The sequence below is a fragment of the Ursus americanus genome, chromosome 21 (genome assembly GCF_024610735.1).
Source record: "Ursus americanus isolate L20-20 chromosome 21, mUrsAme1.1.p, whole genome shotgun sequence".
Lineage (NCBI taxonomy): Eukaryota > Metazoa > Chordata > Mammalia > Carnivora > Ursidae > Ursus > Ursus americanus.
Genome location: NC_142147.1, coordinates 55,325,212 through 55,339,968, shown reverse-complemented (window position 1 = coordinate 55,339,968; position 14,757 = coordinate 55,325,212). Strand labels below are relative to the sequence as shown.

General features: G+C 46.5%; 1 protein-coding gene across 9 annotated transcripts in view; it reads right to left on the bottom strand.

Annotated features, from left to right (window-relative positions):
• Nucleotides 1-14,757, bottom strand: part of LOC123786990 (T-cell-interacting, activating receptor on myeloid cells protein 1-like) — a 52,851-nt gene that overhangs the window by 33,385 nt on the left and 4,709 nt on the right. For 7 of the 9 annotated variants that reach the window (XR_015728143.1, XR_015728142.1, XM_087871009.1 and 4 more), the window contains 3 exons: nucleotides 5,866-5,901; nucleotides 5,446-5,736; nucleotides 4,860-5,156 (listed from right to left, as the gene is read on the bottom strand). Coding sequence is in view for 7 of the 9 variants with exons in the window: in XM_087871009.1 (XP_087727135.1) it covers nucleotides 4,860-5,156; nucleotides 5,446-5,736; nucleotides 5,866-5,901 (624 nt within the window). In the remaining 2 variants the exon portion in view is untranslated. Of the gene's footprint in view, nucleotides 1-2,833; nucleotides 3,697-4,859; nucleotides 5,157-5,445; nucleotides 5,737-5,865; nucleotides 5,902-7,821; nucleotides 7,955-14,757 lie in introns of those variants that run through there. The other 2 variants (XM_045789391.2, XM_087871011.1) reach the window with 2 other exon arrangements.

Below are 14,757 nucleotides of genomic sequence, written 5' to 3'. Positions count from 1 at the left end.
CCACAAGAAAACTACAGACCCATAACCCTGATGAATATAGATGCAAAAATTCTCAGCAAAAATCAACAAATGGGACTACATCAAACTCAAATGCTTCTGCAGAGCAAAAGAAACAGTTAACAAAATGAAAAGACAACCTATGGAATGGGAGACAATTTTTTGCAAACCAAGTATCAGATAAAGGATTAATACCCAAAATACATAAAGAACTCACACAACTTAATAACAACAATAACAAAAACAATCCAATTAAAACACGGCCAGAAGTAAATCGACATTTTTCCAAAGAAGACATCCAGATGGTCAACAGACACATGAAAAGATGCTCAATATCACTCATCATCGAGGAAATGCAAATCAAAACCACAATGATATGTCACCTCATCCTGTCAGAATGACTATCATCAAAAAGACAAGAGATAACAATGCTGGTGAGGATGTAGGGAAAAAACCAAAAACCAAAAACCAAACCCCTGTTCAGTGTAGTGGGAATGAAAATTGGTCCAACCACTATGGAAAACACTACGGAGATTCCTCAAAAATTTAAAATAGCACTATAAAATGATCCAACAATTCCACTTCTGGGAATATACCCAAATGAAATGAAAACAGGATTTCAACGAGATCTCCACACACCCATGCTTATCGAACATTATTCACCAGAGTCAAGATATGGAAACAATCCAAATGCCCATCAACTGATGAACGGATTAAAAAAATATGGTACAGGGGTGCCTGGATGCCTCAGTCCCTGGAGTATGTGACTCTGGATCTCGGGAGTCCAATATATACAATGTAATATTAAAAGAACATATCCCGGGGCGTCTGGGTGGCACAGCGGTTAAGCGTCTGCCTTCGGCTCAGGGTGTGATCCCGGCGTTCTGGGATCGAGCCCCACATCGGGCTCCTCTGCTATGAGCCTGCTTCTTCCTCTCCCACTCCCCCTGCTTGTGTTCCCTCTCTCGCTGGCTGTCTGTATCTCTGTCGAATAAATAAATAAAGTCTTTAAAAAAAAAAAAAAGAACATATCCCGCCACTTACAACAACACGGATGACCCTGAGCACATTATGCAAAGCGAAGTCAGTCAGACAGACAGTGTATGCTGTCACTTATACGGGAATCTAAGTAAGTCAAACCTATAAAACAACGGAGAGTAAATGGTGATTAGCAGGGGATGCAGGGATTAGACCAACGTTTTTCAGGGTATAAAAATGTAACGAATAGTAAACCTCAGAGACCTAATGCACCGCATAATAAATATAGACAATAAAATTATACTGTAATTATACAATGGGATAAATGTCGCTCCAACAATGTTACAACACACAAACGTATCAAAATAACAGCTGTACCCCAAACCTCACACAAAGTTACACGACGAATTTATTCAAGATGATTACAAAAAGCCTGGCATGCCCTCCTTGAAGACCTCCAAGTATTAAGTCGGTTACACTAAGGGAGAGCTCTGGAGAGAAGACGACCCCGTTGCATATTCCGGGCGCTCTCTGAGATGCCACAGCCAAAGCGCCCGAAATCCAAGAAGCCCCCTTCCTCTGCGAGGCGGAGGCGGGGGAAGCGCAGGCGGGTCCCGCGGGGGGCCCGGCCCTCGCGCCCGGGTCTACGGAGCACACCCCAGGGCCGGCTCAGAAGCGCCCGCCCGGGAACGCCCGCTCACCTGACGACGCCGGGGAGCTCGCGGCCTGTACTCACCTGTTGGGGACACCGCTCGTCCTCACCACACGGGACACGCGCGGGCTCCACCACCCGGGAACGCAGCTCGCAGGCCTCTCCCACCACAGACGCGGGCGGCGCTCGGGCGCAGACAGCACGCACCGAAACTTCCCGAAGGCGCACGCGGCGCGCAGGCGGGCGGCGGACGGAGGGGCGTCCGGCCGAAGCCCCACCCCCTGCGGCCCCGCGACGGGCGGCGCGCGGGTCGGGGGCGCGCGGGCCTCAGGGGCCCTCTCCTGCTCCCGGCCCTGTCCAGACTTAGCCGCAGCGCCCTGCGCATCCGGGGGAATGTCGAATTGTCCCCGGACTCTGCCCTGTGAGAGGCCCCAGTATGTCATCCGACTGCAGCCCTGCTCAGGGGGACAAACCCGCGGCGCCCCCGGGATCACGGTTAGGCCCGCACGGGCCGCTGGGACTTGTAGTCCCCAGGGCGGGCCCGCCGCGTAGGGCTGGGGACCACTCCTCTTTACAGAAAAGGAAGGGCCTCCGTTTTGGTTTCCCTCCAAGGGAGACTATCTGCACAAGCAGGGAGATCCATCTGCAGGCTTAAATAAAAGCGAACATCTCACCACTAGTTTCCAGTTTCTGGACCTCGAGGCCCCTGTTGCTCTAAGACTCGACACACGTATATAAACCCTATCACTAACTTCTGAGTAGCAAAATTAGATTGAGTTGTGTGTGTGCTAGATATAAGCTCTCAAAATATGCTGCTGTTTTTGTAAACTGTTTTGGCATGTATTCCATTTTTGTGTACCGGAAGTCCCAAGGGACGCGGACTCAACTCTTTCTTGACCTAAAAGAGCGTGTGGATGCTTTGGGGTTGGTCCTGAGAGCAACGGATGATTTAAGAGAGTGGTTTTGATGCCTTTCAAGGGCTTACACATAAACCCACAGTTCAGAAAATCCTTTTCGAGGCCACTTGTTTGTAGCTTTTCATTGTGGAAACCAAGACCACACTGAAGTAAAAGATACTTATTCTCAGGTTTCTCAGGTAATGGAACGACAGGAATCATGATGCTTTTACTTTTACAAAACACTGGAATGCTGTATCACTCTTAACTAGTGTGGAATTGTTTGGCTGAAGTCCACCTTCTCCATATCCTAGTACCAGCACAAGTGAGCTGGTGCAATATACTTTATTAACTTTGATTTTGACACGCAACAAATTTTACAACCAAATGATTCTGTCTTAGTTTATGTCATCCTGAGCACCAAGAAGGCCTGGATATGGAGGACAGTTCCTGGCCACTCTATCCCAGATGACACTCTCAGGAGATGCTAGGGCCACTCTGGGTCTTAGATGATGTCAGGAAACAAGTGAGATCACATCTCATCTGCAAGCTTCCCAAACCTCCCAGCGTAGAGGAGAACCAGAAGGTCTCACACAAGCTGTTCACTTGATCAAGGACGCATCATTTCCCCTGGACAGCTGTGGAGCCTATGCATAGAAGGACAGACCTGACATCAGGAAAGGGAGGAAGAGAAGAAATATTTTTCCTGGCCTCCAAACACAGGCTCTCCTCCAGGGGACACCACCCGACTCCCTTCCTCCACGTCCAAGGGTGTTGGCAAAAGTACAGTAGTACTTGCTTGCTATCTTCTTCCAAAATGATCGGGGCTTCACTTGCTCTTTGATGGGAAAGAGAAACTGTGCTAAATGTTCCCACAATGAACAGGACAGTCCCATATGGTGAAATATCCCAACAAAAATGCCGTTTGTGCCCGTGTCGAGAAACACAAGAAGTCCCGTGGTAGCGTTTGGGGTTGAGAGAACCTTGTGTCACTACGCCTGCCCATGAACAAGAGAGGCCCTCGGCTGTTTTATGCAGATCCACGTGGAGACTCCTTCTGGCTGCACCAGGCTTCCACCACAAAAGCCCCCATAATCACCACAGTGATGACAGCCAGACCCAGCCGGATGAGGTTGCCCATGGTGTAATCCTCCGACATGGCACCTGGGGTTGCTGGGAGAGAGAAGAGGATGAGCACCAGGCGGGAAGGAGCACCCCTCCTTCTCCCGTGGATCTCCCCACTGTGGCTCTCCTGCACCTGCTTGTGCTTCCTGGCCAGTGGTCAGCTGGACCGTCACTGACGTTGTAATCGCTGAACACAATGTGGGGTTTCCTGAGAGTTGTAGTGGGTCTCCCTTTGTCTTCTTTCCTTTGAATTCTCTCGTCTTACCTCTCTTCCTTCATTTCTTTGCTCTTCATCTCATTTCCACCCTCCCGCACTGCCCTTTCCCCTTCTCCCTCCTTGTGGTAGGAATCAGGCTTAGGGGCAATCCCCAAACCCAAAGTTGCTGCACAGAGAATACAAGTCATTCAGTGACTGCGTCTGTTCCCCTCCTCATAGCGAAGACTTAGTGCCGCCAGTGAGCCCAAGAAAATTCAGGCTTAGTAGCCGAGCCTGGGGACCACGTGCATTTCATTTCAGCTTCACCCAAGAAGAGCTAGGGCTCGCCACAGGCCCTGGTTCCTAGAGAACCTGCGTTTGAATCTTCCCGCTCGCCCGTGCCGTGAGTGCAGAGTTCGTGTCCGAACCCATCAGCGACAAGGTTCCCTGGAGACAGAGTCCGTGGGGACAGACTGTGATGACCCCACCAAGCCCAGGATGCCCTCCACACCTCTCGGCACTGCCCGCCCGGACCTTGCTTCCTAACTAAGAACGTTCGCTGACCACAGCGCACACGCAGACCTTTGCAACACTGAGGAAGCGGGGTGTAGCACCCAGTGAAGCAACTGGACCGCGTGAAGGTGCCGTCAGCAGGAGGACCCGCCGCTCTCAGGGATGCCCAGGAGGGGCGCTGGTGGTGGCGGGATGCACGTTTGGAAGGACAACCTGAGAAATTCTCCAAGAATGCAAAGCAACAAAGGCCAAACACTAGAAACGGGAAGGAGAGATTTAAAAAGGAGATGATCGGGAAAGCGAAGGAGAGACAGGGATCAGAAAGTAACAGAAGAAATGCTCTTCAGTTCAAAAACAAACATGCACACCTTAAACTAATACAGTGTTACAAGTCAGTTATAGGTCAAAAAACTGGAGAAAGCAATAAAATAGCCAAAATAAAAACAAGCTTATCAAGACACTAATTAAATTTTAAATGTCCTAAGAATCATGCAAGCCTCACCTGTCACCCGGACCGCGAGACGATCACTCGGGTGCGAGGCCCAGAAAGGAGCCTTCATCAGGAAGTACACGCAGCTGTAGTTCCCGGTGTCACCGACTGTCACATTCCGGAGGGAGAAGTCTGTCTCCTTCCCTGCTGGAGTCTGGACCTGTATGGGCCCCGCTGCTCCCGCCTTCAGTAGAGCGAACATTACAGGCCCAAAAACATTGTCTGTCCTCTGGCACTGCAGGGTCACGGTGTCTCCTGCGGTTGCCTCACCCCTTCGGTGGGCTTGGAGGGAAGGTTTAGGGAAATCTCCTGGAAGCGAAGGAGGGCCCCAAGGTCACGGGGAGAAGCCCGGGGTCCCCCACCCACCTTGTTCTCCCAGCAGGGCTTCCCGCCAAGTAGGGGAACAACAGCTCCCTGGTCTCACTGTCTTCCCACTCTGACTGCAGGAAGGAGACTTTCCCTACAAACCCTGGCTGAACCTGAGCCAGGTCATTCTGCTCTGGGTTTCTCCATCTCCCCTTGCCCCCTCCCTCCCGCGGGTTCCTCCCCCACACCTGTCCCTGCAAGACCCTGTGTCACTCTGAGGCACCCTCCTCACCTGTCACCAGCAGTAGGAGGACGTCACTGGGCTGTGAGCTTATGTACGGGAGCCCTTGTCTGTAGTACTCACAGGTGTACTCTCCAGCATTGGAGCTTTTTAGGTCAGTAAGGCGGAATTCAGCCAGGCCCACTGATGAATACTGTGATTGCACGGACTCCAAAACATGTTTTCCCTTTCTGAGAGCAAAGTTGACATTCTTGGTAGAAGTCTGGCACTGCAGCGTCACATTACTCTTGGGAGGCATCACCGAGCTGGGCCAGGCCCTGAGGGAGGGCTTGGGAAAGGAGTCTGGAAGGAAGCAGAGTTCAGGATGGGATTTGGTGGCCCGTCTGCTCTCAGGAAACCCCCTGAAGGAAAGAGAAGGGATACGGGGAGTTCGGAGTGAAGGAAAGGGAGGGTCTAACCGAAGGAACTCACCATCAGCCGTCCTGCTTCCTTGGCCAGCACACAGCCCTGCAAGAGAACCGTCCATGAGACATGAGCGGCCACCTGGAGCCCCATCCTGAGGGGCCTCCCGGGGGCGGCCTCTGAGCTCGGACGCTGGAGGTCAGGCCACTGGGGCTTCTCGTTTCCCCACACTGGACTCGAGTGCAGCTCTGCTCTCAGCTGCTGCCCCATGTCTCCCAGAAGGTCTCCTGTGCAGCTCACTCCTCCCACGGCCCCAGGACCTGTCCTGGTTCCACAGATGTCCACAAGCCCCTTCATTCTTAAGAGAGTTTATGTAGTCATGCCATGGGAGACACAAGGCGTCACTGTCCCGTCAATACCTGGAACGTAGCTACTCTAGTCTGTTCTCCTTAGCATCCCCAGTGTCTACACAATCCTGGGACATAGTAAGAATCAACAAAAGCACGTGGCCAACTGAAGAGATGCCCCAAATTAAGCATGGCTCAGATTTGTCAAGGATGGTAGAAAGATTCAAACTTATAATAACATCTTTTCCTCATTTCACCAGATAGGCCAGCATGAAGGCAACGAAAGCCCCATAGGTGACCCTAGAATCTAGGGATCAGAGACTATTGTGAAGACCAATCACATCACTGGGACCCAATCAAGCTAAGACCTACACTGCTTTCCATGAATAGGAAAGCAGGCTTTCTTAGCACCAGCAAACAGACATCCTGAGATGCCCCCACCTCTACGTCCAAGGACTTTTTTTAAAAAAAGATTTTATTTACTTATTTGACAGAGATAGAGACAGCCAGTGACAGAGGGAACACAAGCAGGGGGAGTGGGAGAGGAAGAAGCAGGCTCATAGCGGAAGAGCCTGATGTGGGGCTCGATCCCATAACGCCGGGATCACGCCCTGAGCCGAAGGCAGACGCTTAACCGCTGTGCCACCCAGGTGCCCCCCAAGGACATTTTGAATCACTCTTCTTTCTTCGCCTTATAATTTTCCCAACCTGGCATTTGCTCACTCACCCCAAGGACTTTCCCATTATGAAGACCCTGCACTTCATTCTTAATATCCCATTATGCCCAAGTGGAAACAACAGTGACTTTGGAGCCAGACAGGCCTGGGTTTGAACGCTGAGGTTTCTGCTCCCTCCCTCTGTGGCTCTGAGCAAGAACCTTGAGCTATCAGTCTCAGGGTCCTCGTTTATCAACACAGGCCTGATTCCCATCACACAGGACTGTTTGCAAGGGTCAGAGCAGTATTTCCCATGGAGTGGAATGCAAACCCTGGGGCTCTACAGACGCTTTCCGGGGACGCAGTGTCACAGTATTCTATAGCATTGATCAAGGCATCAGAAAGGTATTACCCTTTTAAATGACTTCCACTCCTTTCAGCACAACAAAGAATTTCTCAAGCTACAGATCAACCTCTTACACATCTGTCTTGGCCAGCTGCCCTTTGTAATAAAGAAGTAGCTGGCCATGGGCTCAGAAATGTGATGGCCAACAGCCCATGGCTAGAATGTCCTAATGTCTTCTTCCTTTGCTTTGTATATGTGTTTACATTAACCTTCTATTTTTTGCTAAGTGACCCTGGATTTTCTTTAAATTTTATTTTTAATATTTCATTTAAGCTATATGCATAAAATCTCCACCTCCAGGTGAAGGTGCGTGTTTAAAATAAAGATATTGAAAACATAAATAAAACAAAATAAAATTAAGGTATTGAGTCAGAATTATAAGAAAAGAGGAATGATAGAGGCATACAGGACAGGTTACAGACGTGAAATGCATTCGCACACTGGAGAACATTTGATGGATAAATGGTATCTAGAGCCTTCCCCAAGGTCCCTGACCCCCATAAAGCAGTCAACAAACACAAGCAGATGGTACTACTTCTCTTTCCATTTCTAGTGGCCACATCTGTCTGCACCCACCTTCACCTCTAATCCCAGTAGACAGGCCCAAGAGACTTACCAAAGCAGAAGAGACAGAGGAATTTGGGGATCATACTGGCCCCACAGCCTACTCTAGGGGCCCCTCTCCGGTTTCATCCACGACAGGGAGGGAAGCTGGATGTGGGTGGGGGCATCTTTGACCAACCCTTCCCTTCCTTCCTCTCATGTGATCTTCAGGTTTTATGTTCCAACCACATTCAGGAAACAAGAAGGAATAAGACACCCCATGAGATCATCATTTACGCAAACTCTTTATATGAACACGGTGAATTCAAGCCTCAAATCCTAACCCACCTAGAAAAGCCACAGGTGCTGGACACCCAGATCCAAATGATTCTGCTGAGATGGAAACACGTTGGTGCAGAGACTGGAGATTCTCCGGTCTATGGGAAAGATGCTGGGCTGGGGAATGAATGAAGGAGTCAGTGTTAGCGACTATGTTTGAGTGACTGTAACGGATGAGGTGTTTCTCTGAGGTCAATGTGCAGAGAAGGAGCAAGACCAATGGTTCATAGGGACGCCTGGGCTGGCTCAGTCGGTGGAGTGTGTGACTCTGGATCTCAGGGTTGTGAGTTCAAGCCCCACGCTGGGTGTAAAACGTAAAAAAAGTAAGACTATGGCTCATGCATTTGAAAACAAATTTAATCTGGAGAGTTACACGGTGTAAAGTTTTTTGTTTCAAGTGGGAAAATTCAACACAGCTATTGGTAAGTCCAGCATAAATGTTGCAATCCATTGGGTAATCACTAAACGAATTGTACAAAAAGCAAGTAGAGGTTAAAAAAATAGGAGAGTTAAAATGGCCTATTAAAAATAACAATTTTTTTTAAACAAAGATATTGGAGGGGCACTGGGTGGCTCAGTTGGTTAAGTATCTGACTCTTGATTTTTGGCTCATGTCATGGCTATCAGGGTCGTCAGATTGAACCTGGCATCAGGGTCCACACTAAGCCTGCTTAAGATTCTCTCTCTCTCGCTCTCTCTTTCTCTCTCTCCATCTCCCTCTGCCCCTCCTCCCCACTCACGTGCTCTCTCTCTAAAAAAGAAAAAAAGATGGGGCGCCTGGGTGGCACAGCGGTTAAGCGCCTGCCTTCGGCTCAGGGCGTGATCCCGGCGTTATGGGATCGAGCCCCACATCAGGCTCCTCTGCTATGAGCCTGCTTCTTCCTCTCCCACTCCCCCTGCTTGTGTTCCCTCTCTCGCTGGCTGTCTCTATCTCTGTCGAATAAATAAATAAAATCTTTAATAAAAAAAAAAAGAGAGAGAGAGAGATTGGAAATGAGGAAACATAACAGAGATGCTCAGACAGAAGGATTAGCAAGATGATAAACTTACATCCTACAAATAAGAATTACACGAATGTAAATGGACTCAAAAAGGCAATTAAAAGACTATTCGACTAGGTGTTTTAAATAGACCTAAATATATGCTGTCTTTTAAGGAGAAACGCTTCTAAAAAATAAAATAAAGAGAAACACTTGAAGTATATGCACAGATGAGTTGAAAGCAAAAAAAAAAAAAAAAGTCCAAAAAGACATAACATGCAAACACCAGAAAAATAAAAGTGATATGGCTATATTAGTATCATGTAAAGTAGATTTTTTTTAAATGTATCTATTTGACACAGAGAGAGACAACCAGCGAGAGAGGGAACACAAGCAGGGGGAGTGGGAGAGGAAGAAGCAGGCTCCCAGCGGAGGAGTCTGATGTGGGGCTCGATCCCAGAACGCCGGGATCACGCCCTGAGCCGAAGGCAGAGGCCCAACGACTGAGCCACCCAGGCGCCCCCATGTAAAGTAGATTTTAAGGCAAGAAATAGCATTAGATATGAAGAGGGATACTTCCTAATGATAAAAGAGTCAATACAAGGGAAATACATAATAATCCTAACTTTGTATGCACCTACTAACATAGATACAAAAATCCATAAAAGAATTGTTGACCTATTAAAGGACTTAAACCTATAATCACATTTTATCTTTTAACACATCTCTCTCAGTAACTGCATTCCACGTCAAAAAATAATAATAATAATAATAAGTCAAAACAAAGAAAGAAAAGAAAGACATTCACATCCCAAGCAATCAAACCCAGGAAAGGTAAAAGATGCCTTTTCACTCTCTATTTGATAAAAAGGTTTTAATGCTAACATGTCCTGTTGAATAGAATCTGGGAAAATTACATGGGCATCATCAGTTTTCAGGATGACAAATCAATATTCTTTACTAAATGGCCACTAAGTTATGAAGCTTATCTCCCTCCCCCCACCACTGCACACAACATTCATAGCCTTCCATCTGGGAGTTTAAATCTCAGTGGGTTACCCTGAGGATAATTAAGGTTTTCCAAAAGATTTACAATAATTAAGGTTGTCCAAAAGATAAGGTTGTCCATAATCATTTTTTTAAAAGATTTTATTCATTTATTCGACAGAGATAGAGACAGCCAGCGAGAGAAGGAACACAAGCAGGGGGAGTGGGAGAGGAAGAAGCAAGCTCATAGCAGAAGAGCCTGACGTGGGGCTCGATCCCATATCGCCGGGATCATGCCCTGAGCCGAAGGCAGACGCTTAACCGCTGGCCACCCAGGCGCCCCAAGGGATTTCATTTTTAATTCATCTTTATGAATATTTAGAATTCATTCCTTGTGTTTAAAGGGAATGTTTAATTGAGAAATACATATGTGTGTGTGTTCGTATGATCCTGTATCAGATATCCTGTATAAGATATATCACCCCCAAATATTTCTAAAGAAGGTGAGCCTTACGTTAATAAAAAGAAAGGATAAGAACCATATGATCCTCTCAATAGGTGCAGAACATTTGACAAAATACAGCACCCTTTCTTGATAAAAACCCTCAACAAAATAGGGATAGGTGAAACGTAATTCAATATCATAAAGGCCATATACAAAAGACCCACAGCTAATATCTTCCTCAACGGGAGAAAAACTGAGAGCCTTTCCCCTAAGGCCAGGAACAAGACAAGGATGTTCACTCTTATCATTACATTAGTACTGGAAATCCTAGCCTCAGCAATCAGATCATAAAATGAAAGGAAAGGCATCCAAATTGACAGGGAAGAAGTCAAACTTTCACTATTTACAGGTGACATGATACTCTTTGCAGAAAACCCAAAGACCCTGCCAAAAACTTGCTAAGACTGATCCATGAATTCAGCGAAGTCCCAGGATATAAAATCAATGTGCAGAAATCTGTTGCATTTCTATACACCTACAACGAAGCAGCAGAAAAAGAAATCAAGGAACGGATCCCATCTGCAATTGCGCCCCAAACAATAAGATACCTAGTAATAAACCTACTGAAATGAAAGGAATGGAAGAGGACACAGAGAAATGGAAAAACATTCCATGCTCAGGGATTGGAAGAAGATACACCGTTAAAATGTCTATGCTATCCAAAGGAATCTTCGCTTATAATGCAATCCCTATCAAAATACCACCAGCATTTTTCACAGAGCTAGAACAAACAATCCTAAAATTTGTATGGAACCACAAAAGACCCTGAAGAGCCAAAGCAATTCTGAAGAAGAAAAACAAAACTGGAGACATCAAATTCCAGACTTCAAGCTGTATTACAAAGCCATAATCATCAAGACAGTCTGGTACTAGCACAAAAACAGACACATTGATCAACGGAACAGAATAGAGAGCCCAGAAATGGACCCTCAACTTCATGGTCAACTAATCTTTGACAAAGCAGGAGAGAATATCCAATGGAAAAAAAGACAGTCTCTTCAACAAATGGTGTTGGGAAAACTGGAAAGTAATATGCAGAAGAATGAAACTGGACCACTTTCTTACACTGTACACAAAAGTAGACTCCAAATGGATGAAAGACCTAAATGTATGACAGAAAACTATCAAAATCCTAGAGGAGAAGGCAGGCAGCAACCTCTTTGACCTTGGCTACAGCAACTTCTTATTAGACATGTTGCCAGAGTCAAGGGAAATAAGAGCAAAAATAAACTATTGGGAACTCATCAAGATAAACACCTTCTGCACAGTGAAGGAAACAGTCAACAAAACTAAAAGGCAGCCTACAGAACGGGAGAAGATATTTGCAAATGACATATCTGATAAAGGGTTAGTATCCAACATCTATAAAGAACTCCCCAAACTCAACACCCAAAAAACAAATAATCCAGATAAGAAATGGGCAGAAGGTATGAATAGACATTTTCCCAAAGAAGACCTACAGATGGCCAGCAGGCACGTGAAAAGATGCTCAGCATCATTCATCATCAGGGAAATATCAATCAAAACCAGGATAAGAGACCGCCTCACACCTGTCAGAATGGCTAAAATTAACAATACAAGAAACAACAGGTATTGGCAAAGATGTGGAGAAAGGGGCACCCTCTTCCACTGTTAGGAATGTAAACTGGTGCAGCCACTCTGGAGAACAGTTTGGAGGTTCCTCAAAAAGTTAAAAATAGGGGTGCCTGGGTGTCTCATTCGATTAAGTGTCTGCCTTTGGCTCAGGTCATGATCTCAGGGTCCTGGCATTGAGCCCCACATCGGGCTCCCTTCTCAGCAGGGAGACTGCTTCTCCCTCTCCCTTTGCCCTCCCCCCACTCATGCGCGCGTGTGCTCTCTCTCTCTCTAATAAATAAATAAAATCTAAAATAAAATTAAAAATAGAACTACCCTATGATCCAGCAATTGCACTACTAGGTATTTACACAAAGGATACAAAAATACAGATTTGAGGGGCGCCTGGGTGGCTCAGTTGTTAAGCATCTGCCTTCGGCTCAGGTCATGATCTCAGGGTCGTGGGATCGAGCCCTGCATCAGGCTCCCTGCTCAGCGGGAAGCCTGCTTCTCCCTCTCCCACTCCTCCTGCTTGTGTTCCCTCTCTCACTATCTCTCTCTCTGTCAAATAAATAAATAAAATCTTTAAAAAAATACAGATGTGAAGGGGCACACATAGCCCGATATTTATAGCAGCAATGTCCACAATAGCTGGACTATGGAGAGATCCCAAATGTCCATCGACTCATGAATGGATAAAGAAGATGTAGTGTATATATACAATGGAATATTACTCAGCCATCAAAAAGAATGAATTCTTGCCATTTGCAATGGATAGAGCTAGAGTGTATTGTGGTAAGCAAAATAAGTCAGTCAGAGAAAGGCAGATACCATATGATCTCACCCACATGCGGAATTTAGAAAACAAAACATATGAACATATGGGAAGGAGGAAAAGAAAAAAAGGAGAGAGGGAAAGAAACCATAAGAGACTCTTAATGAGAGAGAACAAACTGAGGGTTGATGGAGGGAGGTGGTGGGGGATGGGCTAGATGGGTGATGGGGATTAAGGAGGGCACTTGTTGTGATGAGCACTGGGTGTTGTATGTAAGTGATCACTGAATTCTGCTCCAGAAACCCTGAGATCAAGACCTGAGCCAAAATCAAGAGTCTAAGGCTTAACCAACTGAGCCACCCAGGTGCCCCGAAAGCCACAACGGTTTTGAGAGCTACGCTGGCAAAATGGCTGCCATCACAAGCTTAAAGAAATTATACAAAGACTTGAAGGCTCAACCTTCAATGTGCAGAAAGCAAGCTGAGAAAAACTGGGCCATCCATCAAGAGGGCCATATTCTCCAAGATCGTCTTCAGAAGTGGACAGGAAGATTGATAAAACAAAGACATCTCAGAGGGAGGAACCAAGACCTCACAGGAGAGTGGGCTGAGGAGCTCCTCATAGAGAACAGAACTGAAACTTTATGAAGGAACATTTCCACTTCCAGAATTGTGGCATTTAGCAGCACTTTCCCAGAGTGATTTCTGAAGTTGCTGCAAACCAGTGACTGCTTCGTGTCACCTACAAACATAAGGAGGAAGCTTCTTCAAGTGAGAGTCCTGTGGTTACCCCACTTCTGCTTTGTCATCATATGGCAGATGTATGGGCCATCTATTTTGTGTTTTTAGTTCATGAGTCCTGGATCCAGCAGAGCCACCTATAGATTTGATAATGATCACTAGATCCTGGATTTAAAGCCTGATGCTATGATTGGATGGAAATCCGGGGGAGCATGTCCTGGGATGGGAGTGAGCATATTTTGTACATGGGATGGATATGAATAACTGTGGCCAAGAAGTCAACAAGAAAACAGAAATGGATGTTTGTCCTTGAGGCTAAGCAACTTGTCTTTTAGTAAACCTTGACAAATGGGTCACAAACATCAGATTTTTGCTGTGCTTTCTTTTACAGAAGAGAAAGTAATCAAGGGAACTTGGAAAGCTTCCATTCAATTTTTTTCCCAAATGGGAAGAGTATAATCCCATTTTCCAGGAACAAAGGAGGAAATATTGGTGAATTAAGGGAGCAAATTACTCTCTAGTAGTACAACGCATTAGTAACCCCTTGACTATGGATTCAACTGTGTTATTTTCTTTGGTCAACAGGATAAGGTGCAAATGGCAATATTTTAACTCCAGCCCAGGTCTTCAGGGGCACGGCATATTTTGACTTAGCCCCTGTGCATCTTCCATTTCCACGAGAAGAACATGTGAAAGCTAGCATGTTGTTCTCAGGGGGAAGATGAAGGACATGTGAACTAGAGCCAAGTCGCCCCATCTAAATGCAGAAAGAGCTGGACCAGAAATGAATGGGTCTGGGAGATGGGGAGGGCATGTGTGCACGTGTGCATTCACACACACATTCCTATTACTAGCTAGTGTTGAACCTTGGTGATTTCAAATCTTAATAAAAATCAGGACTCGATGTGCCTGGGCACAGCCTACATGGGCAGATGAAAGCACACAGTGTACAATATTGACTTCTTGCATGTCCAGCTATTCACATGCAGTATATCCTGGTATGACTATCTTGACTGGGACACTAGCCACCTGTCACTTACTCTTGGTGGTTAAATGAGACTAATCCAGCTTTCTACCTGCAGGTGTGCTCACGTGTCCCAGAAAGGCC